The sequence below is a fragment of the Hydra vulgaris genome, chromosome 02, assembly GCF_038396675.1.
Source record: "Hydra vulgaris chromosome 02, alternate assembly HydraT2T_AEP".
In the NCBI taxonomy this organism is placed as follows: Eukaryota; Metazoa; Cnidaria; class Hydrozoa; order Anthoathecata; family Hydridae; genus Hydra; species Hydra vulgaris.
In genome coordinates, this window is record NC_088921.1 from 15,779,688 (window position 1) to 15,806,623 (window position 26,936).

General features: G+C 27.2%; 2 protein-coding genes across 2 annotated transcripts in view; one reads left to right on the forward strand and one right to left on the reverse strand.

Moving 5' to 3' along the window:
• Nucleotides 1-26,412, forward strand: part of LOC101237210 (four-domain proteases inhibitor) — a 72,308-nt gene extending 45,896 nt beyond the window's left edge. Inside the window, exons 2-5 of the mRNA XM_065790205.1 lie at nucleotides 23,959-24,020; nucleotides 24,217-24,369; nucleotides 24,575-24,724; nucleotides 26,145-26,412. Coding sequence (XP_065646277.1) covers nucleotides 23,972-24,020; nucleotides 24,217-24,369; nucleotides 24,575-24,724; nucleotides 26,145-26,284 — 492 coding nt within the window. The 5' untranslated portion in view covers nucleotides 23,959-23,971 and the 3' untranslated portion in view covers nucleotides 26,285-26,412. The remainder of the gene's footprint in view (nucleotides 1-23,958; nucleotides 24,021-24,216; nucleotides 24,370-24,574; nucleotides 24,725-26,144) is intronic.
• On the reverse strand, nucleotides 8,955-11,248 carry LOC100207915 (ovoinhibitor). Its single transcript, XM_065790204.1, has 7 exons — nucleotides 11,145-11,248; nucleotides 10,884-10,940; nucleotides 10,452-10,604; nucleotides 10,032-10,184; nucleotides 9,761-9,913; nucleotides 9,542-9,691; nucleotides 8,955-9,198 (listed from the first exon to the last, which is right to left on the reverse strand). Exons 2-7 carry the CDS (start codon nucleotides 10,930-10,932, stop codon nucleotides 9,002-9,004), a joined length of 855 nt encoding a protein of 284 aa, XP_065646276.1. The 5' UTR covers nucleotides 10,933-10,940; nucleotides 11,145-11,248; the 3' UTR covers nucleotides 8,955-9,001.
• Nucleotides 26,413-26,936: the final 524 nt, after the last annotated feature.

Here is a 26,936-nt window from a genome sequence, read left to right on the forward strand (position 1 = left end):
TACTGTGGTGTGACGTAAGAAAGTCTTAATTTTTGATATCTTAATTCATAAGAGCGAATTAATACTAATAAATAATGAATCCGAATTCTTGCTTTTTGATAATATAGTAGAATAATAAATAAAATTTCAATTTTAGCTGTAATGTAGTTTGAGGTGATGACAAAAAGAAAGTTCTATAATTTTGTTTGGAATAAAAGAAAGTCCTAATAATTAAAGAAGAAAGTTCTAATGCTTAGTGTTATATATTTCTTGAATATTAAAATGACTAATACACTAAAGACATTTTTCTGACAGAGATTAATTAATTCTACACATAATATAAAATTAAAAAATCTCTTTCCATTATTCTACGTATAACTTTACTTAGCTTTAGACTTTTTAGTTGCTTTTTCTTGTTTTTCTTTCTAATTTTCTAGCTTTCTTTCTTGTTTCTCAGACTCTTTTTCAGTTTTTTTCTTTTTCTCCTTCTTTCTTGCTTTATCTCAATTCTCTGTCTTTCTAATTCAGCTTTCTTTTTCTCCTCTAAACAAGCATATGTTTCATCAGTCAGAATTAATGACTGATGAAACTTTTGTTGCTTGTTTTGGTACTTTTTTACTCTGAAATTCTTCTGAACTAACAAATATTGACTCGAAAACATTGTCGTTTTCTTGCAAAGGTCCTTGAACTGGTGCTAAAGCTGCCTCATTATATTCAATTGTTGATTCTGGTTGTGTTAAGTTCTCATTACTTACTGGAATTTCCTCTAATGGCGTTTCTAGAATCATGTTCTTTTCTCGTGTTGTGGATCAACACCCTCTATTTTGTCCATTTTCTTCTGCCAGTAATAAAATAAGGCTTCTTGTTCTATTGCACCTGTCCAATACATAAGATTACGATGGGCCCTAAAAGATTTCAATTGGCCATGTGCCATATCAGTTTCAAAATCATTTTTAGCCTTATCGATTGGACTTAACAGTTCCGCTATTACAGGAGTTTCAGCGGATTCTTTGGAATCCCTTTGAATTTCATTTTCTTGTACACTTAGCGGGACTTTTGTAAGATCCAAATTTTCTAGTAAAAAAGGACACAAACCGCAGCATTTAAATCCATTTGGTATTAAAGTTGGATTTCTCTGTATTTTTGTAATTGCAGTCTGGAGCAAGGGCGCAAATGTCCGTTTTGGTAGAGCAACTTAAGGTTTTGCATTCTTCATTCTGTGATTATGTCGGTTTAAATATCTTTTGCAGCATGAAAGTAAACTCGGTCCAATGGTTGTGCAAAATGGGCGCAATTAGGTGGCAAACAAATAATCACAAAACCATTTTCTCTGCAAAGTTGTCCCAAATCTATGCTTAAATGTGACATGTGGCCATCTTAAAAAAGAATTATTGGCAATCGGACATTTTTTTTCCATAAAAATTCAATGAAAGGTCCAAATATATAATCGTAAAATGTTTAGAACATCTGGAAACCTTTGGCCAATTTACCCATAACTCAATCTTTAGGAAATTCAGCTGCAATTTCTGGTGGAATTTATTGTTCATATGGATACAAAACCAAAGGTAGTGCAAATAAATTACTTTCATTTACTGTTATCATAACTGAGAAACTTTCTTTATCACTATTTGCAGTGATGTTATACAATCGTTTGTTTTTTTGGGGTTGTCTTCGGTATTTTATAAAATTTAAATGCTCCATATATTGTCATAGTCTTCTTTTTTATTTTATCCAATGCTTCATCCATATCCTGTTGTGAATATGGCTTGTAAGATCTTTTTGGTCCTAAAACAAAAAATTAAATTATTTTTGTAAGGTAAAGACTTTCTTTTGTTTACAGTAAAAAGAAGGAAAAAATTATTGATCAAAATAGTTTTTTAACAACAAGATTTTTACAATAAAAAACCTAACTCTTCACCATACAATTTTTGACGCAATGTTCAATATGGCACCAGTTTATATTGACTATTTACATCTGAGAAGAACAGATACTCTGATTGGCCAAATTCTCCCCTAATCCAGTCAGTTTTTTCATGACAAGTTTCTTAGTTAAAATAACAAAAAGTATTTTCTCAAATTTATCATTTGTTACATTAGGACTTTTTCACAGCATAGGACTTTGTTAGGTCACATAACGGTACATACCATGCTTTACTTGAGTTACGCAACATAAATTACTTTCATTACATTTGCTTTGATGACAAAATATTAACTGATGCAGTTTTCAGAAGAAGAATCGAAATTTGTTGGCAAAAACTGCAATTTAACTTTAGTCAATAAATAATTGTCAATTAATATCAGAGAGCAAGAATAAGAAATGCATATATTTTGATAAAGAGAAGACCTCTTGTGGTCAAGTGTTGGAACAAAAATGGAATCTTTCAAGTTAGTGAATTGACTGCTGACATAACTAATCATTTACAAGCTTTAAAGGTATGAATAATATTATATTATTATTTGCTTTTTTATTAAAAGAAACATGATTTCCTATTCCAAAGATGAAAATGTAACATTACTGTTTTATAGTTACCACCGACAAACCAGTGAAATAAAAACACTCTGATTAAAAGCCGATTAACTTATCTTTTATGCTATGATTCATTATGTGCTTACCATCGTTTTTCTTTGGTTTTGGCTGGAAGTAGCTAAACAGTGTCAATACCCGAGACATGAATTTCAAATTGATTAAAGAGCAACAAAAATTAGATCCATCCCTTTGAACACCCTTGCTGCCTAAAATGAAAAGAATTCACCACCTTCTGTTAGAGCCATATTTTGCTTTAGACACCTAATAAGCATTTCTACAGATAATATATAGGATGGGTGGGATAGGGTAACTATAAAACAGTTCCAAGACTAAATAATGTCTGGCTTTCCTGCTGATGACATATATATTCCAGATACAACAATCATTTCAGATGAAACAATCAAATTTAGAGCAAGTTCAATATCCTTTCAGATAAAGCAAAAGCGAATAGAAGACTTAACCCCAGGAGCCAAACAGAAAGTTAAGAAGAAATATAAAAAATTTAAAATGCACTTTCTAATTTCTCAACGGTTACACAATGAAGATGAAGATCTTCATTGTGTAAAAGTTGAGAAATTAGAAAGCTGCTGATCAACTGGTTCTGGAAGACCTTGTTGTACCAGTTATAAGATGTTTCAAGAAAGAGATTCTTTAGGACAAATTCTTTTGCTTTCAGTTATTAATCATAACAAGTTCACTAAAGAAACATTAATGAAAATCTTTGCAAAAACCATCAATTAGAAAAAGAACGCAAGTCAAAAAAAGAAAGCAGAGGATTTTTCATACCAAAAAAGGAAAAAGTAAACATATGCCGAATACCACAGGAAAAAATAGAGCATTTTTTGAATTTATGTTTTGTCAAGGTTTGCTGAAAAATGTAGCTTACGGTGTAAATAAAATAAAGTTTGACAATGGAGAGGAACAAAAAGTGGCTAATGCCATTTTAATGATGAAGTTTAGCCAATCACATTTTAATGATGAAGTTTAGCCAATCACATTTTAGAAAGAAATTTGCCAAAAAACTAATTATCTCACTATGTCAGATACTTCTTTATGGAGAATTCTTCTTGGAATAAAACCTTCTCAAAGAAAGCTTTGGCTTGTCTTGATGATGTCACGGCAAATGGCATGGATGGGTTCCAAACTTTAATTGCTATTTCTGAAAATTGGAAATCTAAACAGTAATTATCCTTTCAAATGTAGTGAAGTTCCACTTTGCAAAGTCACTCTATTGGTCAAATTGGTCATTAGATTGTTGTTCCATACCTTATGCAATGGTATTCTGCATTAATTTAAAATGTAAGACGTTATAACACTAAAATATTGTATTTTTGTGTATTGAGATTTATTGCATTGAAATACAAAATTATTAGTTTATTAACCATGTTAACTAATTTCATGGAATATTTAGGAAGCAGCAATGATTAGAAGTTACTTTGTCTTTACCTCAACCATTAGGTCAATGATGATGATATATATGTTTCTTGTATGGATTATTCCGCTTCATCAGGAAAGAACTGCTTTAAGTGGCTAACTAAAGAAAATATTCTCCAATATTTATCTCTTGACGTTGTTTGCAAGATTGATGCACCAACACCAAGTAATCAAAGAGGAGATTATTCACTCTCTAATAACGATATTAACAACGTGAAAGTTCAGATTGGCCATTAATAAATTTTCTAAAATTTTTGTTTGTTTACAAATCTTAGAAAACTTAAAAAAATTTCAAAAGGAAAAAACGTTGTTCTTCAAGTTTAATGGTTCTTAATTTCATTAGCAAAGTTAAAAAAACTAGTTTTTATCAAGTACTTTGTTACTGTTTTAATAAAAAAATGTCTTAAAGTAAAAATTTTTAGTTGCACAACTAATTATTAAAACTGTTAGTAGGCGTTGCTAAGCACATTTATACCGTTGCTAGGGTATTTTTTAGTCAAAAAATTGGCAAAATAAGGCTACTTCTAGGACTTTTATAGGCTTTTTACCATCCGAGCACATGGACTTTTTTTTGAGATATTGGAAGATGCATGCTTAAGGAAACTAAATCTAACTAAAGTTGTTATGGATAATCTACCAAAGCGCGTTGAACGCAAAAAGTGATTTTAGGCAGGTTACTTCTTCCCTGGTACTTGCATGCGTATGGATTTTGTTTTATATAATCGATATATGTGTGTATATATATATATATATATATATATATATATATATATATATATATATATATATATAGATAGATATATATAGAGAGAGAGAGAGAGAGAGAGAGAGAGAGAGAGAGAGAGAGAGAGAGAGAGAGAGAGAGAGAGAGGGAGAGAGAGAGAGAGAGATTGTTGCCAGAAGTGTAAATGGAAATTTAATAATTTGGCTTAATACACAGCGTTAACCATCGTATGGCTATCTTGGTCCTTTTGCATAACCTTTTGAACAATGTGGAAATGTATTATATTTAGTCTGGAAATGAGATTATATTGATTATATTCAGTGATATATAGTGAATATATATAGCGATTAATAAGATTCAGTGATTATTTTCGACAAATTAGATTCAGTGTGCGCAGTAGATATATCTTGAAAATTATGGACATTATTGCTCACATGAGTCAGCTGTTCGGAAGATATTTTTGATTGATGAAAACCGTAAACACCATAACAAAAGGATAAAACCATTAAAATCGCTTTCTTTATATTTATTCTTTATTTCTTCACGATATCTTGATTAATTATCTTTTCTTTTTTAATATTATTTGTATCTGTATCATAAATATTAAAATAAAGAACAAAAACATGTAAAAACTGTTGATGAAACACAGTGTAAAATGAAAAAAATTTTTGTTAAGTGATTTTCTACTAATATATAATTGCTTTGTTCTTTTAAGAAAACTAAGCACTCTATTGTGTAAAATACTTTTTAAACTTTTTTGAATATATATATATATATATATATATATATATATATATATATATATATATATATATATATATATATATATATACACACACGCACACACACCTATAGTATCACTAACGGGAACAGATTACTTATATTATATTATCACTTACGGGAACGAATACTTACGGGGACATTAGCATTATGGGGGACGTTTTTGTATACCCGTTAAATTTTTGTCCCCGTAAGCATCGTTTTTTTTTTGTAAAAAAAATATACCCGTAAGCAACTTTTATACAAAGCGAAAAGATCAAATATCGACTATCAAATAGCCTTACAAATATCGACTATCAAATAGCAGCGGAGTGCTGCTACATCGATAAATATATCTATCTATTTATCTATCTATCTATCTATCTATCTATCTATCTATCTATCTATCTATCTATCTATCTATATATATATATATATATATATATATATATATATATATATATATATATATATATATATATATATATATATATATATATATAGATAGATAGATAGATAGATAGATAGATAGATAGATAGATAGATATATAGATAGATAGATATATAGATAACCGTTATTATATTGTTAATATAAAATAACATCTTATATAAAATAATACTGTATATATTAACAAAAAAGGAACTATATCTATATAAATATTCTATTTCACAGTTTTTTGCTAAATAATACATGTCTCATTAAGTTTAACGATCATAGTTAATGTCTCATTAAGTTTAACGATCACAGTTAATGTCTTCTTAAGTTTAACGATCATAGTTTATTTAGTTGTTTTAATAGCTTTATTTAGTTTTATTTTGAAATGGAAATTTTTAGTTAATTTGGTCAAGTTCAAATCTAGCGTTAAGCTCAATATGTTGCTTTAAATGATTACTATGATGTAAAATGATGAAATTCAAAAATTTCATATGTATAAAAATGAATAGAGGTAGTCAATACATTACCAATGATATGTCACCAATCATGTTGAGGAGCAACCCAAATTCTTCAGAAGCAAAAATGCTAATATCAATGAGGCTTTTTTCAAAATTAACTGGAAGTTTTCAAAGAGTAAAATTGATAAAAGTTACTAGTCAATTCAAAAAAAGAATAATCTTTTGATCACTTATTGTTTAACAAGTTTGTTATTAATTGACTGTTACGAATGAAGTTTGAAAGAGTTGATTTATCGACGACTTACATAAAAATAGCTTTTTTCTTTTTCAGAGAGGTTATCAAAAGGTATCCTTGATAAAGGTTTTTATTTTTCTATTTCTGAATTAAAAAAGACATTGGAATATAATCCTAATGCAGATTTCCTTTTTGCTTGCTAACAGTCATGGTTACACAATCAACTACACCAGAAAAAATATATTTCAATAAAGTTCACCTTCAGGTAGTGATGTGGAGCAATCCTTTGATCATCTCAAAAACCATTGGAGGTTACAAGTGAGCACTGGTATTGCATATTTTAGGAGCACTTCAGTGTCCCTAGCATATGCTCAACCAAACAATATATTGCAAAGTATATTTTATATGCAATTTGCTTGAAAACTTTTACAATTGCTTAGGATTAGAAATTCCAGATGACATAAATTTTGAGGACAATTATGAAGATGATATATACTATGTTAAGGCTGAATAAACACAAGTTAACCAATTCGACTTGGCATTGTACAAAGAACACTCATTAAAATTTTGTTTTTAAATCGAAGGCGATAATATATTGTTGAATGTTACAAGGATTTTTTTGATGTTTTACATCTTCCAATTCAGCATGCTTTTAATTGTGAAATAATTTGCTTGGATTACCCGCCCCCTTCCCCGAAAAAAATGTATACTATGCCAGGCAACTGCTGTTTTGTTTTTTAAACACTTGTATATTTTCAACTCAAAAGTTATATTTTTGTTGCTTTGATGAAAGTGTTTGAAACAGATGGTCTGATTATGTATGTACTATGCTGCATGATTTAAATTATCATTTAGATGCCTAAATAAGAAAGGCTCAGATTGCTATGTCGCTGCTCGAAAACCACTTTTGCGTGTCTCAGATTGCCTAAAAAGATTAAAGTGGTGTAGAGAAAGACTTCACTGGTCTGTAGAAGACTGGGTCAAAGTCATTTTCAGCGACGAATCAAATTTTAAAGAAAGGTTTGATCGGAAAAACATTACGGTTATGCTTTGATCAGCTCGTTCTCCAGATCTCAATCCCATCAAGAACATTTGGGCTTGGATAGACAAGAGATTGGTCAAAGAGAGCATAGCCAGAGTTACACAATTGCAGCAGGCGTTAGAAAAGCTTTGGAAAGAATTTCCAAGAGAATTATGCATCCGACTAGTTGAATATATGTTTAGACGTGTTCGTGCATGTTCGAGGTGCGCTCACAAAATACTAAAATGCATCCTGACTCTATATTTTTGTTCTGATCTTTTTTTTTTTTTTTTGAACAGTTGTATATATTTCTCATAAAATAGTCTTTTTTTTTTTTTTTCGAAAAAACTTTTTTTCTTGCTTTGTTTATAAAACCACTTTTAATAAAATTTAAAACAATTTAAATTATTAACTTTTTTGTTTACTTTAAGTTTTAAAAAAACATTAAAAAAATCATATTAAAAATCATTTCTATATTTATGCAACCCACTGAATTTAACCCATTGAATTTAATATGATATTAAAAAATCAAGAAATCATGCCAATGCATTTAATGCATTTTAATACTTTAAAAAAAGGACATCCATATAGTACGTACTCTGACTTATACTCCCCGTTCCTTGTACGAAGTTGTAGCTCGCTTCCTCCTTCCTCTGCTTAAACACACATTATTTATTACAAATTCCCGGTTTGAGCAGAATTCCCTGGCCTGAGCAGAAACTTTGATAATGCTTTGGTGTACACCAAAGCTTTAGTTTTATGTCCAGCAAAAAAATCTTAATGCAAAGATTCTTTAAATACGAGCCTCTCTTTATTTATGTTATAAAATAACAATTATACAAACATAACGGTTAAACTTTGGCAATATATACTCAAGCGTAGATTGCCATGGACATAACGCTTCCCAGGAAAAAAAGTTCTATAGAATTTCTATATATTTATGAAGCATAAATCCTATAGAAATTCTATAGAATTTCTATAGAACCTCGTTTAATTTATATAGAAGTTCCTATAGAACTTTTTTATCTACTTTTTTTTTTCTATAGAACTTTTTTTTCTGGGAACGTACGAATAATTTTGGGGAACATGACGCTTTGTACATATTTTTTATTTACCGTTATACAATCATTATTTTAACATGGCATTTTTTGCTGTATATATACAAGGTATATATACTTTGCTGTATACATAAAGATACAAGGGCTCAATCATTAAATATTATATTTTTCTTTGGCCTTATATATATATTGTTTATTTTTCCAAATGACATATTATGTATCTCATTTACAGCACTGTCGATAGAATTCTAGTGTTGGAAACGTAATATTTGTTTTAAAGATGTCAAGAAAATTTGAAGTAAATGCAAGAAAAAAAACTAAAATTAACTTTTCGCAAATGTTCTTGTTAGACTATTTTAACATAACTATTTCAAAATATTTCTGTTTCGCTGGACAAAAAAATATCCTCGTTTGTTTTTCTTGGAAGTTTACATATTCCTTTTCTGATAGCAATAATAGCTTTTTTAGTTAGACAGCTGTACCGACGCATTACACATTCTGAAGAATAAGTTATTCTGTTTGATCCACATACAGGATTATATTCTTTTGTGCATTCAAAGAGACATGCTACAGTGAAAAATAAACATTAATAAAAACATTGACAATCATCTTGACCAAAACAGTGCTGATGCAAAACACAAAACGCAGTGTTTGCACATTGCGTTTTGTGTTTTTGATTACCCATATTGAAATTATATAAACAAACAAAATAACATAAAATATTCATTTAGGAGTGTCACAAATGGGGGCAAAAAATATTAACTTTCGATAGAAACTTGTGAATTGCTCATAAATTTTTTACATTTTGTCTGTAGGCAAAGTAGCTTGTCCCCTCCCTGGTTTGGGTGCGAACAAACTATATTTAAAATTTACTTTGTTAAATATAGTTTGAAAAAAATATTATACTTACAACAACTTTTATCATTGGTATTTCGTATTAATGTAATAGCTTTCTTTTGTTTGCATGAAGCAGTTCTCAAAAGACACTCATTTGAGTATATATTTCCATCACTACCACAAACTGGTGCGTTTATTCGATTACAAGGAATATTACACTTTCCTTAAAATAAACTTTTATTAAGAAGTCTTTAAATCCAAGAATATTAATAAATTTAAATCAAATTTAAACCTTCATTGTTGCATTCTCCGTCATAAACTTTAATAATAGCTTTTTGTTTTAAACATGCCGCGACTAATAATTCACATTTACTGTTGTAGGTTTGGCCATCGCTACCACACATTAGGTCTATCATTTTAGGACACGCCATTTTACAATTTAGTTCTGAAATGAAAAATTAAATTTAACTGTTAAAGCTCTTTCTTACGCCTTTTGCGTGTTTTTTTTTTTAATTATAATTATTATAATTTAAAATATTATAGTAGTTAATTAAAAAATAAACCTTGAAGCCTGCATTCACCGTCGTAAAGTTTTGTAATAGTCTGATTTTTTTTGCAAGATGTAACCGATAATTCACATTTACTACTGTATGTATTACCATCACTGCCACACACTGGTTGAAACATTTTTGGGCATACCTTTTTACAGTTTGGTTCTTATAATAAAATTAGTTTAAAAAAATAAATAATTAAAAAAAGAAACATAGTAAAAATAGATTAAAAAAACAACTTATAAGTTATAAAAAAAATAATAACATATTTGTATCTTTGAATATTGCAAACATCGTCGTGATTTTTTTTTCATGTTTTTTTCCTGCATACATGATATAGTTTTACATTCACTTTCATATTTCAATATAAGAATCTCAATATTTTCTCCCACCCCTACCTCTCTTTCAGTAAAATTAACAAACAAAACAAACCTGGGTCATCACATTCACCCTCGCTAACTTTTGTAATTGTTTGTCGTTTAATGCATGATGCCATCAACATTAAACATTCACTGCTATATGTGTTACCATCGCTACCACAGATTGGTAGATATACAAAAGGACATACTCTATTGCAATCGTCGTCTAAATGTTAAAATAAAGACTTATTAATTATTTTTTTTAATTTTAATTATTCATTTTTCCTTAATTAGTAATACTCTCTGGGTTTTTTTTGTCTCTATTAAATAATCTTAAAACATTTATTAATGCTTTACTTTTTAGGTGCCAGGCACACCTCCGATTGCACACCACCTTACTCCAATTTTTTTTTTTTTTTGTATTAGTATAAAATATGGTATGAACTGTATCGTAACATTAAAAAAATAATTTAACTTTATTTGGTAAGTATATTCAAATTAACACCTGCAAACAAAGAAGTGACCATTACCAAAACCAATGATAAATGCAACATTTCGTCTTCTAGAAAGTAAATTAAACTTGTAAATGTAATGTATTTGATTTATAAAAGTCTTTAAGAAAGGAAAATAAATTTATAAATTTATATTAAAATTTTTAATAACCTTTTTTTAAAAAATGTGTTCAAAATAAATTATACATATGCAAAATATATTAAATATCCTTATTGAATTTAATTTTTCAGTTTTTTTGATAAAATAGTTTTACCGTCTAAAAAAGAATGCGTTGTCAGTTTTCTCGTAAAAATATCTTAAACTACTCATGAGAAACTATACTTTTTTATAGCTATTTTTGTCTCCTGAGAATACACATATAAAATCGTAAGGTGTAAATGTACATAAATATAATGACACATAAATATACTCAGGAGAAAAAAAGTATAAGCAATGAAAAAAATTAAAGTTAATTATTTAATTACTTTGTCAATTTATTAAATTAAAAAGTTACTAAATAAGAAAGTGTTAAATATGCTACCACATTAGTTAGTACAGAGATTAATCAAGAGGTTTATTAATTATTATAAATAACATTCATAGTTTTATTTTTTTGTTAAGATTGTTGTGTAATGTTTTATACTTTTTGTAGCATATAAATTTAATTAATAATTAAAAACTTCTTAATTAGTTTTTGTAAAATTAAGCTATAACAATTATAAAGGTTAACTGAGGTAATTAAAATGTTTTTTAAGCCATAAAAAAATTGTAGGTGTGTTCAGAAATATTGGTAGGAGAGTTTTTTTTGCTTGAGAAAGATTTAAAAAACTTAATACAATTATCTTTTTTAAAGTTAGTAAACTTACTGCCTAATTTGTGTGAAGTTTTTCTGATTTATTTCAAATGTTAGCAACTCTGTTCCAAAGTTATTCCAACAATGTTCTCATTTGAGTGTAAAAGTCAAGTGACTCTTATTTGAGTTTAGACTCAAGTTTTGGTTCAAGTTCAAGGCTTTTATTTCATGCACTTCTTTTTCAGTTCAAAAAATATTTTAACATCTAATTCTGCAGCAATAAGTTTCTCCGATCAAATAGTTAAAACGAGTTATGAAGTGACGATGAAAATAATCTATATTATTATGCTTAATTTCCAAACTGCTAAAAATAACATATTTTTGCAGATTCATTCTCATTCATTCGCAGCTCATTTATTTTTTGAATGTTTGAATGTTTGAAACCCGCGAGACAAATTTTATTTTCATTTTAAGTTCAACTATAATAAGATGTTATCATTGAAAATGAGTTATTTAGTTGACCCTACTGTTGCCGGGGTCTTAAAAAAAAAAGATTGTTGACCCTTTTGTCTAGTCGACTCCTTTTCTTCAAAAAGGGGTCAACTAAACAATTCGATCCACATTTAGTCTTTCCTTTTGCTTTCAGCATTTTGTTTTCTAGCATTAAAACTTTTGAGACTTTTAATTTTTATTTTTTTAGGATCACTTTCAGAAGTGCTTTTTATTAAGGTGAAAGTCTCTGCATTTACATTAAAGACATAAATATTATTTGCAGAAGACACTGTTTTTAGGACAGAAACTTATTAACCAAATAAATACACTGCTTTTACTCGCATAACAACCACATTGTTTTTGTATTAAATTTTTTTTTTTGGTATATATTTTCACAACTACATATTAGTTACAATTTTTTTCACGTCAGCAAAATATACTTCCATTACAAAAGGTTATATTTAACCAAATACTGCTAAAATATATCCAAAAAAAAAACATATAACACTCAACAAATAAATTAAAAAAAAGATAAAAGAAAATAATTTTGACTTTTGGAAGCATTAGTAGAATATATTATGAAAGACTTGTTAAGATAGATTATATTGTTATAGGGAACTCGTAGACTGAATAAGTCTTATCATTGAGAACCTTGGGTGATACGCCTTTACAACATGTAAAATCCGTAGACTAATAAATTCAAAGTATAGATTACAAAAACACGGTCGTTTACGAGCGTTATGTTTAAGTGCGCATGTGCCATAAGTTTTTAGAAATTTCAGAGATTTTAGAATGGCTACGGTTCTTAGCTACATAATCTTTTTTTGTATAGCAACTGTTTTTTTAGTTTATTATTGTAAAAATTAAAGTTGCAACCATATTACTGATCTAACTCAATAAATAAATGTCTTTTTTGTATTGTATAAATAAATACGCTAAAAAATATTTTAAAATGTTTTAATTTGTATTTTGGCTAAAACTTTTGTTTGTAATATTGATTGATTTGTTTATTTTTTTGAAATAAATTTTTAGAACTTCTTACTGTACAAATTAAAAAAAAATTAAATCCTAAGTTCAATTAGTATGATACAACTTTTTAAATTATGTAACACTGAGAGATAAATAAAAGAAACTTATCTATGACTTTTTTTGTTGTTGTTGAAAGTATAATTAATAGTTATTATATAAACTTATTTGCCTCCCATGGGACAAAAAGCTCCACAATTTATAAAACCTGGCCTTTGAGCCAATGTGCAGATTCAAACATGTTTACTTTAAATTTAGAGATTTTAATAGTGTATATTATAAAATATTAAAATTATACTTTTAAATATTTTTAACTCTTTAATTAAACTATTAATATTATACAAATGATGGGTTTGCTTTATCTGCATGTTTTTTTTCATGCCCTTTTAAACTACCTTAAATACAAAAAAATGCTGAATTAACTGAAGCTTTTGACCCTGTTTATTTTTAATATTTTAAAATTATACATCGGGGAATTGATTTTGTAGTTATAGGGCTGTTCAAGTAATGTGACACTTTTTTTTGCCTTTTTAGATTCCCCTTAAGACATTTTGTGATATTTTTATCAACCTCTTATCTCCTCCCTCCATCTTATGTGTCATGACATTTGTAAACAAAATATATCTGAGTTCGCAATTTTCGCTAAAAGTTTACTATTTCCGTTGTGATAAGAATTGAAATTGAATTTTAATTCAATTTCAATTCTTATCACAACGAAATTTCATCACACAAAAAATAGCCCTTTGTATTTGCCCTTGACATTTTTAAGGCTTTAGTAATGCGTACGTTAAGGGCTGATACAAAGGGTTGAGAAATTATTCTTTAAAAGTACCTTAAAAAACGTCAGATGTCATAAAATTAGCGTGCAATTGGCAACGGTGGTGCGAAACTAGTTATTTCGCTGCGTATATATTTTATGGACACCCATAAGAAGAAGTTGTATTAGGATTTAGTATAGTACCCCTTAGAAAGTGCCTTGGAGAACATGTAGGAAAATGTACATACATTAACTGAGAGTTTTAAGTTTAGTCGTGATAATAGTGAGTTTGATATCATGATTAAAATATTTTATTTTTAAAAACTAGTACCTAAGTAAAGAACTAAAGATCTGAACAAACCCCAAAAGTTGAGGCCGTTGCAGTTACTTATTTTTTTCAATTGCAGTTACCTATTTTTTAGGTGCTACGAAATAAAAATTTTTAAATGTTCAAAATAACAAAGTTTTCAATTAAATAAAATTTTAAAGTTCTTTCCCCAGGGTTGCCAATCTTTCACCAGTTATAAAGCAATCATCGCTTTATAACTAGTGAAAGATTGATAACCCTAAAATTAAAGGCCCATGATTCATTTAAGAATCAATAAATAATAAGCAATAAGTTTATGACTATTAGAGAACTATTCGTCAAATCAAGAAAATGAACTATATACTGATCAACTTTAAAATATTTGAAAATTAGGCCAAGATAAATCTAAATATTTAATAATCAGGGGTTGGTAAAGGTAGAAATGGTAACAATATCTGTTAGCATGATATTATATACGGATATAATAAACAGTGCTGGAGTAAGTGGGGGCCATAGACCCGGCACATAAAATTGATATCTAAAAAAAATAGCTCTGGATAATAATGATAGCGTTATATATATATATATATATATATATATATATATATATATATATATATATATATATATATATATATATATATACATAGGCGCGTCAAAAGCATTTTTTGGTCTTTGAGACAGCTAACTTCCAGACATGGAGTAAACTCCAAACATTTATATGTTTATACTTATGTCAAATAAGGATGCATTGCAAAAAATTGCGATAATTGGAGCTTGGGAACAAAAAAGCCCCAAAATTTTGGCCCCCCTGCCTCAAATGTGAGAGCAACAAGTTCATTAAATATTTTTTTGTGCTATTTTTAACTAGACTAATATTCATTGATAAATTTTAAGTTTCATAGTATTATATCTCAGCGTTCAAAAATTATGACAATATAAAGCTTGTTGCCCCCTCAAATTTAGGGGGTTTAAACTTTATATGATCATATCTTTTGAACTCTAAAATATTTTACTATGAAATTTAAAATTTATCGATGAATATAAATCTAGTTGAAAATAGTACAAAAAATATGCTCCAATCATCGCAATCATCAAAATATGCTCCAAGCTCCAATCATCGCTATTTTTTGCAATGCATTCTTATTTGACATAAGTATAAACATATATATGTTTGGAGTTTGCTCCATGTCTGGAAGTTAGCTATCTCAAAGACCAAAAAATGCTTTTGGCGCCCCTATTTATATATATGTTTTCTATTTAGCAATTGTAAGTTTCCAAATACATTATTATTAATATTATTCTACAATAAAAGTTTGAAACTTCTATGAGCTGGGAATCTATTGAGACCCAGCTATATTAGATTGACAATCAATTGAATTAATTTATTTGTCATGAATACCTAGTTTAATACCATGCCTGACAGAATTCCTTTTAAACTCTCTATGGATTTTGAATTTCGCACCGTGTAGACCACCAACTGGGCCATTGACTGTTAATGGACGAGAGTATAATTTTGCCACTTAACTATATTGAAGTTCTTGGAAATTTTAAAATATTTTATCAGGTTACCTCTTATTCTGCCTTCATATAGAGTTGTTAAACCCAACTTAGCCAGACGTGATTTATAACTCAGGTTCCGTAACTGAGGCAGTAACTTAGTCGCACGCCTCTGTGCCTGTTCAAGTTGTTTAATGTCTTTTCTAAGGAATTGATTCCAAACTGGTGCGCAGTCAAGCAGACAGGACGAACACAAGATGTTTAGAGTTTGAGAAACATACACACAATTCATTTTTTAAAGGTTTTCTTGAGCATTTCTAAAACCATATTAGCTTTTTGTGCTGCTTGGTTCATTTGGTCAGTCCATTTGAGCTTAGTGTTTATATAAACTCCTAGTGTTCGTTCAACACAGATATTCTCAAGTTGAATTTGATTTCCAGCTTTGTCCTCCATGTAAAGAGAGTCATTGAGATACAATGATCTGGCGAGAAACTTCAAAACTTTTCATTTGCTGATGCTGATATGCATACACTAGTTTAGACCACTCACTTATGTCAGCCTGAACATGGACAAAATCAAGAACACTTTTTAATTTGAATTGAAATTTTATTTACTTTACATGCAATGTAAAGTAAGTAAAAAAAAACTTATTTTTTAATTATTTAATAAATTTTTTACATTTTACATTTTTTTACATTTTTTTATCTTTATTTTTATAACATGATCGTTTAAAATGCACCAGAGCAAACTTATAAGAAAAAAGTCTAAGCACTTAACTACTCAAACGAGTAAAAATACATTTTTCTATAAAATTTAAATTTAAGCCAGAACAAAAAAGTAATCAACTATAAAGAAAAGAATATTAAAGAAGTTGACTTAAAAAGTTTCAAATTCGTTAAGTTAGAAATTCTGAAATATTATTTTTTTAAAATGAACAAGTCGCTCTTCTACAGCAAAATAGCTTTCACAGAAATACAAGTATGCGCATTTTAATTTAATTTTAAAATTATTTTATTTGTCTAATGTTAAAAATGTGATGCTTGTTCATTGTTTCATAAAAAAAAAAGTTTATAATACTGAACATAATACTAAAAAATGCAAATAAATGGTTGTCATCTAAAATTTACTCTATAGTTATGAACCGCAGCCATTTTAAAAGTTCTAAATTTTTTACCAAACACAAGCGCATGCGTGCCTAAACATAACACTTTTTCCTACCTAAACGACCGTGAATACTTATAACATAAATATATACACATTGTATCATAAAATTTCATTATATAATGTAATAGCTACGTTATCAAAAGTATTCGAAAATATTTTCAATTGAGAGAATGAAATTTTTTTATTCATTTTTGAAGACTGGAAAAGTAATCAAAATTTGGTAAATAATCCTATTCCAGAGATGTGGTGCACGCTATGAAATACAAAATTGATTAAATCTTGTTTTACAAAGGAGGTCATTTACAAAATTATTATTTCTTAAGGCGTATTTGTTCATGGGTTTCAAAAAAAAAAAACCTTTAAAACTAAAGGGCATAAATCATTTTTCCACATATAAATGAAACATAAAATATTAAATACATTTAATTCATATACATTGAGTATTCTTCTTTCCATAAAAAATATTTTAGTATGTGAGAATCGATCTGCAAAATTGATTAAACGCATTGCGTTTAATCAATTTTGGTAAAGACGTTTTAGCTTACTTTTGCCTGTACTACCCCAAGCAATAATTGCTTAATTTACATAACTGTGAACAAACGAGTAATAAAGTTGTGTTAAACTTTTTTTATTTTAAATATATTCTTGCCTATTTAAGATTCCAATACCTTTAGACACTTTAGCGCGAATGTAATTAACATGATGTTTCCGCGTGTAATTAACGTAACTAACATGATGTTTCTGTGTGATGATCTCGTCAAGAAAAATGTTTTGCGACTAACTCTCTTTTTATTTCAACTTGATCAATAAAAATTTGCGGCATTAATGTGAGTAAGGAACGTTTTTTGGAGAGGGGATGAAAGAAAGTCCATTTTGTTTTGTTTATGTTTAGGGTTAATTTGTTACATTTAAAACAATTTCATTCTTTTTGCAATTCATCATTTATAGTCTAAAATTATTATTACAAATTGGTATCATCTGCAAACATGATAATTAAAAGATTTGAGGCTTTATAAAAACCATTTACGTAAATCAAAAACAAAAGTGGCCCTAGAAGAGAACCTTGGGCAACACCACAGGATATTTCGAATAAGTTTTTTTAAGATATATCATTATAATAGACAAATTGTTTTCGATTTGATAAATAGCTCCGAAACCATTGTAAAACTCTGCTATTTATTCCGTAATGTTTAAGCTTATGCAGCAAAATACCGTGATCTACAGTATCAAACGCTTTAGATAGATTAATAAAAGTGCCTAATATGAATAAAGAATTTTCAAAAGAATCGGAGATTTTGCGTACAAACTGAATAGTGTTTAGTTGAGTTATTTTTTTTGAACATTTAAACATTTTTTTTCTAAAATTTTGAGAAGGTAGAAAGGACGGAGATAGGGCGGTAATTACTAATATTAGTTCTGTCACTTTCTTGAAAAATTGGAATAATTTTGGCAATTTTGAATCGATCAGGAAAAACTCCTTGTTCAATAGATGCTTTAAAGACTTTAAATAGAACAAATTAAAACTGTTCATAACACTCCCATAATTATGTTTCCATTAATTTCATCAGCTTCTACTCTTTGTTTTTTTTAAGAGATCTGTAGGCTTTTTCAATTTCTTCAAAGGATAAATCAGAAAATAACTCATTAGAATAAATGCAATTATCCTTAGGTACTAAGAAATTACAAAATAAGGCTTTGGTGTTAAGAATCTTTTTAGCAAGTTTCGGACCAATTTTGATAAAGAAGTTATCAATTTCTTGAGCTATAATACGAGGCTCATGTATGCTTTTGTTATCAACTTTAATTATCTGGGGTAAGGAGTTTGAGCATGATTTTTGTTTTCCAGTGATTTCTTTTATAATTTCCTGAGTGCGTTTGGAGTTTTTTTTAGCTTTATCAAGAAGTTTAGAGTTGTAATTTGTTTTTTAACTTTTTTCAAACTTTTTCAATTAAGTATTTGTAGCCTTTGTATGTTTTTTCAGCCGCGGTTGATTTTGTTTTTAATCCAAGGTGAATTTATGTTTTTTGGGCTTAAAGTCTTTTCGCAAGTTGGAAAGTTAGCATCATAAATGCAATAAAATGTTTTAAAAAAATTTCGTAAATAATGTTTGCATTGCTGCTAAAGTCTATTTGCTTCCAATGCAATATTGACAATTGTTCTTTACACTGTTCTACATTAGCGTGGTCGATAACAAGTTTTCAATTTTTTGTGTGAGAAAAAAGGTCTAGCTTTGAAAAGTAAACCAAGATTTTTAGATATTTGAGTATTGAAGGCCTTTATGTGGGCTATTAATAATGTCATATGGCAGGGATAAACAATATATTTCAACAAAACTAATATGTCCATCAAAATCACAGTAAAATATGAGAACATGTTTAACAAACAAGAACAGCCGCAACACGATGCGGCGAAAACACGGATGCAAAAAAGAAGAGCTTCTCATTTTTGCATCAAGTGAATATTGGGAACATTGTATTGTTCTATCATACTTTGCGTTGAAATGACATAAGATGTGCTTAGATCTTAAGAATATTTTTCAGTTCTCAAATTAAAAACTTCTGCGAAAAGATGTAAAGTATTATGGTGGTACTAAAGTAATAATTAAAATAATAAATAATCAATAAAGCGTAAAAACGTTAACATTATTATAATTTTTTTTTTAACTTTTTTTTTTATTTGCCGTATAATATTATTTACACTAAGATTTATAATATTATACTGGCAGGATTTCAAGAAGATTGTAATGACCTTATCACGAAGCCTTTATAAAGCTCTATTTTCTTCCACAATAAAAACATCTATATACTATTTAAAATAAATAAATGTATAATCACTAAATATATCATAAATTTAATAATCTACATTAGGGTGTCCCAAAAAACTTTTTTTTGCAAAAAAGAGATGTGCGCTATCTAGAACTTGGTTACTAGGTATATTATGACCAAATATATCAGAATTTTTAAATATAAACGGTTATATATTAGATATAAACATAATAAAGTCTTGGATCAGTTTTATATTTCTTTCTGGACAATCATTGGTGACTACCATATTTTTAACAAAAAACTTAAAGTTGTCTAAAACAGTCAAATCCCTTTGTGCAGCTAACTTAACCTGGTCATGGGTAACCTTGGCTAGGCAAAACAAAATCTAGCTTTGATCACCAACTAAATTTGATAGTGTTGTAGACGATGTGATTACAGGCATTTTAGGTTTACCCTTCAGGAATTTTTCAGGAACAGAAAACTGTAATAGTTTTTGGAGTATATTCTTCTTCTCATCTTTTTCAACACCGTCATCAACTAAAGCCATTACAACAAGCTGCTGACTTAAATACCAGGTATGATTTTGCATGCTTTTCGGTACTGATTGAGAAAACTCAGGATATTCTTTACTTAAATCAAACACATCTTTGAATGCTGCTAAATCATTAACTGGTGCTTTAATACTAACAGAGCTTTAGAAAAACCAAGGACAGTAAGTTAAAGATAAATATAAAGAAGCTGTTTTAACCATCTTCTTCTCCTTTTCATTCATGATGTTTGAGATGTTCTTTGTCATTTCTAATGTAAGCAAATAAATTGCATCTGCCATAAACCTTGTTGCATGGGAAGCTCCTGTCTGATGAAATTTTATAGCAGGAACATGACCACCAAGGTAGTAAACATATAACTGACAAAGATTTTTGTAGTCTCCTCTTTTGAAAATATATTCATGAAGTGTAGTTTCCCCAAACTTTAATGCTGTCTTGGCTATATTATAGACAGGTGATCCAATCTCTAAAGAAGTCCAGTTAAACTTAACCAAGTTGTCTGATGATGTGTCTATCTTGTCAACAATTTTTGACCAAGCCTTCTGAAAGCACACATAAATTTCTCTCCTCGGAGACTTGGTCTTGGCGTATCTCGGTGTAAATACTTCAGAAGTGAAACTCAAAATAAAATATTTCTTAAATCAAAAAAAATTAGGAATTTTTTTTGTTGAAAAAATGATTTTTTTTTTATAGATTGTTTGAAAAAGGAATAGGTCAATTTAGATGGAAAAATAAAATTAGGCCGAACTATTTCATTCCAGAGAAAATGTCCACGATAAGATATACAAAATTGAGCTTGTTTATTATTGCAAAAAGGTTTTTCTAAAATGCTATTATTACGTAGGTTATATTTGTTTTTTTGTTTAATTTTGTAAAGGTTTACAAAAACATCTTGGGACATAAGTTCTTTACATTTGTACATAAAACACAAAACATTTAATACATATAGTTGATAAATATTTAAGGCGTCCATTTCTTTAAAAACCGGTTCAGAGTTAAAAAAAACGATTTTTTAAATTTATTATGCAAGCTGCGTGTTTCTGATGCCAATAAAGTTTAGTTTTATGTGTACTTCCCAATATAATATTTATATAATTGATATGACAATGAATGAAAGAGTAATATAATTGTGTTAATTGCTTTTTGTTTAAAATACCTCTAGATTTGTATAGAATTCCAATGTTTTTTGCAACTTTATTAGAAATATTATTTGAACTTTATTAGAAACTTTATTAATTTGAACTTTATTAGAAATATTATTGATGTGTGATTTCCAAGACAGATTTTCTTCAATAAAAACTCTTGAAATTTTTCCATTTTTTCTCTTTTTAGGATAACATTGTCTATAAAAAGATCAGGCATGTTTACAAGCAGTATTTGTTTTTTATAGTTTGGATGGAAAAGTATCCATTTTCAATATTTAAAGATGGCCTATTTTTTTTGAACCAAAATGAAATTTTTTTAAGTTCTCTGTTCATATTATTAAAAAGTATGTTTACATTTTCATGTGACTGAAACAAGTTTGTGTCGACTGCAAAAATTATAGTCTTTAATTTGGATGCTTTGTTAAGATCATTTATATATATATATATATATATATATATATATATATAAATATATAAATGATATATATATATATATATATATATATATATATATATATATATATATATATATATATATATATATATATATATATATATATATATATATATATATATATATATATATTATAATGAAAAGAAGTGGTTCAAGTATGGATCCTTATGGGACATTATATGCATATAATATGTTCATTAATGTTTGAGGTTGGGAATCTTTGTTAAAAACATAATTAAAAAAAATTTTTAAATCACGATAACAATATTTAAAAAAAAATTTGATGTTTCATTTCATCAATTTTTAACTTTTTTATTTGTTTTTTTTTTTGAGTTTTTGTGTGAATCCATTTTTGCCCAGTTTTTACAAAATTAAAAAAAAAAATTCTAAAGACATAAACTATTTTTTAACATACTCGTATCAAAAACAGTTTTATTTCATATAAAAACGTTATTATCATTTTTTTTTCTTTTATAAATTTAGTTTAAAGATTTAAAATATTTTTAAAATTTCAAACTAATTTATAGTTTTTAAAATAATTTGTTTTAAATTTATTAGGAAATTTGCAAGATTTTAAATTTTTTATGAATGTTTTTATTTTATTAAAATTATTTCTTATTATTATTTGTCGCAAAAATTGAATTTTGGTTTTATAAATCTTAATCTTGTTTTATGTTAAAAAAAGGTCAAAAAAATATTTTGAGCATAAAAGGGTAATATAAAAATTTATTTTGAGCATAGCTGGGTAATATAAAAAAATATTTTGAGCATCGCTGGGTAATGTAAGAAAATATTTTGAGCATAGCTGGGTAATATAAAAAAATATTTTAAACATAGCTTGGTAAGACGACAACTTGTACTTTTGTATACTACGTTTAATTTACGCACGAAATCTGATTTACGCACGAAGTCTAACATACGCACGAAAGAATAATAACATACACGCGAAGGAATATTAATAAAGACAAATATTAAATTATTAATTTTACAAATAAAAATAAATATTATGTTATAAAAGTAGAAAATATTAGTCTTTGAGTTGAGAATAAAGTATTTTTAGTCTTTAAAAAAAAAAAAATACTGAAATAAATACCACTACTGAAAACACTTTAGGAAAAGATTTAGAAAAAGTTCCAAGTTTAAAAAAAAAAAATGGATTACTTTTCGATCATTATACCAAATGAAATGGACATTGACCTTTGAAAACACGGCATTGTTTTGCTGGTTAAAAGAAGAAAAAAAAATGTTGATACATGGAATAAGATAAAATTAAATAAGTGAAATTGATGACATCACAATAAAAGAATTACTTATAAAAAGATTCTTAGAATAAGTTCTTTAAAAAAAATCAATAAGTTAAATTGTCTTGGTCTTAAGTAGAAACTCTATATTGCCCAAGAAAAAAAGTTCTATAAAATTTCTATTAACTTTTGGAACATATCGCCTATATAAATTAAATAGAAATGCTATAAAATTTCTATAGAATGTCTATTAATTTCTATAGAAATTGCTATAAAACTTTTTTTTCTATAAAATAAAAAGTAGAAAAAAAGTTCTATCGGAATTTCTATAGAAATTAAGATAGGTTCTATTGAAATTCTATAGAATTTCTATAGCCCATATGTTCCAAAAGTTTTTAGAAATTTTATAAAACTTTTTTCCTGGGTGGTCTTAAGTAGAAACTCAACATCTCAGTTGGTAAACTGGAAACATAATAGAAGCAAACGTAACTGTAGCTGTGAAATGTAAACATTAAACCTTGAGTTACGATTATTAAATTTATTTTTTATGTTTACAGTTAAGTAATAATGCGTAATACTAGGGATCAGTTTGTTTATTTTTGTGCATAAAATAAGTGTGTATAATTTACAACTATTTTAATTAATATCGTTTTTATTAAATTTGTTAAGACAATATTGTATATCAAATTTGTTTTGACAATATCATCTTATAAAAACAATATTGGACATATCCTTTAATGAAATTTATAACTGTTTGTTTAGACAATATTGTATATCATCTTATAAAGAAAAGAAACATAGCTATTTATGATTTTTTTTTAATTACAATATTATTTTCAAAATAAGAAAATTAATAATATAATATTTTGAAAGTTAATTGGGTCTCGCTCTCTAGGGTTGCACAAAATATGAAGTTTTTATCATTTGTTTTCATCTTTATATCGACTGATTTTGCAGGTTTATTAACTTTTATGTTTATTTTATTATTTTCACGTTTGTGTAACAATTTTTACTTTATGTTTGTTTAATATTTTTTATTTTTTGTTTGTGTAATATTTTCATACTTTGGTAATATTTTTAGCAATTTTACTACTTCTATAATTTATTTCAAAATAATATATATTTTTTTAAATTACCTTTTTTTTGTTTCTAGAACCAAAATGCAATATGGTTTGTCTTCACATTGTGCAACCACTGTGTGCTAGTGATGGTAAAACATACAGCAACGAATGTGAATTATTGGTCGCGTCTTGTATTAAACGGGTGACAATCAAAAAGGTTCACGAGGGTGCATGCAGTGTTGAAGGTGTAATAATTTATATATATATATATATATATATATATATATATATATATATATATATATATATATATATATATATATATATATATATATATATATATATATATATATATATATATATATATATATATATATATATATATATACTTTAACGTTCTTTTTTTTTTTTTAGCTTAAAGAACTGTATTAATAATATCTTCTTTTTAAGAAAAATGCAATTTCCCTTGCAATAAAATGTATGCTCCAGTGTGTGGCAGTGACGGGAATATATACTCAAATGAGTGTCTATTGAGAGTTGCTTCGTGCAAAAAAAAGAAAGCTATTTCAATTCTGCAAAATACAAAGGATGGAAATTGTTGTAAGTATTGTTGAAATAAAAAAAGGAAGAAACTCTATTTGTCCTTTTAGAAAAATATTTTTCTAAATAATTGCTTAAACCAATGCATAACTCTATGGCGGAAGTACTTTCAAAATGGGTCTCTTTTTTTATTTGCGATAAAAAAAAACAATTACAGATATATTTGTTTGATTTTAAACTTAAAAAAACCAAAATTGGAAAAATGTTATTCATTGTTGTAGACACTGGTAAGGAAAACGTTATTGATTGTTGTAGGTACTGATAAAGTTGAACTTTGATGTAGATACTGATAAACAATCGAGTTTTATTCCTTTGATTTTTTACCCTAATGTAATTTAATCTTTTCAGTGACGTATGAAGCTTTACTACCTCCGTACTAGTAAACATTAATAAAAGCTGTAACGCAGCAGTGCGCATGTGCTGACTTCAAAACCAAATTCAAATTTAAAGTTATTTGTTTTTTAAAACCTTTTTTCAATCTCCTGTTGTTTAATACAGTTAGACAAAACTCAAAATCTCCTTGTTTTTTAAATAAATTCAAAATTGTTAAAAAGTTGACTTTAAGTCAACTTTTAAGTCAAGACTTTAAGTTAAGTTTTAGGCTTAAAAAAAATCTAAATTTTCCTGCCTGTGGTGTAACGACCTCCAAACTGAGAAAGAAATCTTTGTGGAAAAAAGTAGATTCTTTATTAAGTGCCTGAATTGGGATTTAAGAACAGATTTAGGGCGTAATGCTCAATGGTATCAAATGATTATCAATGGTATCAACGCTCATTTAATAATTCCTTCACTCAAAATACTTTCTTTTTGCTTTGATTGTTTTTCACTTTTAATTATTATACATAACCGTATAACTATTATACGTAATTGTATAATTATTATACATAATTGTATAATTATATACATAATTGCATAACTATTACACATAATTGTATAATTATTATACATAATCGTATAACGATTATACGTAATTGTATAATTATTATACATAATTGTATAATTATTATACATAGTCGTATAACTATTATACGTAATTGTATAATTATTAATTATCATGCATAACTATTACAAAACTACAATGTTGTAATCCAAATTAATTTCTTTATAGTACAAAAATATATAGTTGACGAGCGCTTTTTTAAAAGATCTTAAGTCACATTTAACATGCTTTGAAAAAAAAAAACTAATTATCAGGCGAAGTATTTTTTGAACCTAAATAATTATGCAATTGATGAAAATAAAGATGATGAATATCAAAATAGATTTGTATCTTTTTCAATTAAGAATCTGTATGTTAAAAAAACTCAATTTCTGATATAAAGGACTTAGTTCTTTTTAGAAAAACGCTTTTTTTTATTATTATAACATAAAAATGTAAAAAAAAGTAAATATGAAGTTTTATCAAATTTTTTTATTGCAGCATGCCCGCTTGCATGTGCTGATGAATTTAACCCCGTGTGTGGATCAGATGGCATGACATATTCTTCCGATTGTGTATTGCGTCGATACGTCTGTCTAAACATGAAACCAGTTATTAATGTCAAGAAAGGAATATGTTAGCATATATTCAAGCAATTTAACTTTTTTCATTATCTTAAAAAAATTATACACTGCAGTATAGTTCATTATTTTCATTATTGTATATAGTTATTATCAGTATAGTATCATTATTTGAAATTAAAAAAAGGTTATAAAGATTATTATATATATTTAAGTATTTTTAAGGTTATAAATTTTTTTTTTTTTAATTTTTTAATTTTGGCTTTTTAATGTAGATTTTTGTATATAAATTTTTTAAATTGAAGTTTTTGTTCTGATGTTTTCAATATGAGTTTTTTTTTCTTCACGCCTCCTTCCTAACCGACTAACTTCGCAAAACTTTCCCAAAAGTGGAGTTTGAACCACGGATCCTTTATTTCTGAGGCAAGTGTGCTTATGCATCGTTTAGCGGAAATACGGTTTTGTATTTTTTAGTGATTTTTCATATTTAAACTTTTAAATTAAAGTTTTTTTTTTTTGAATTCAGTTTTCAATTCTCTATAAAAAATATTATTTTTAGTTTTTTTAAACTTTTGATATTTTAAGGGTTTTGTCAAGGTTTTAAAAAATTGAATTTTTATTTAAATCCTTTCAAGGTATATGATAAGTGTTAAATTTTTATATTATTTTTATGCGAAATTAAAATAATCATTTTGAATGTAAAACTAGAAAT

Coding starts and splice junctions, on each gene's coding strand:
- LOC100207915 (XM_065790204.1), bottom strand. CDS start 10,932: ATGTTGCATTTATCATTGGTTTTGGTAATGGTCACTTCTTTGTTTGCA. Junction 10,605..10,883: donor GGTCACTTCTTTGTTTGCAG/GTGTTAATTTGA, acceptor TTTAACATTTAG/ACGACGATTGCAATAGAGTA. Junction 9,692..9,760: donor CGGAGAATGCAACAATGAAG/GTTTAAATTTGA, acceptor GTTTATTTTAAG/GAAAGTGTAATATTCCTTGT.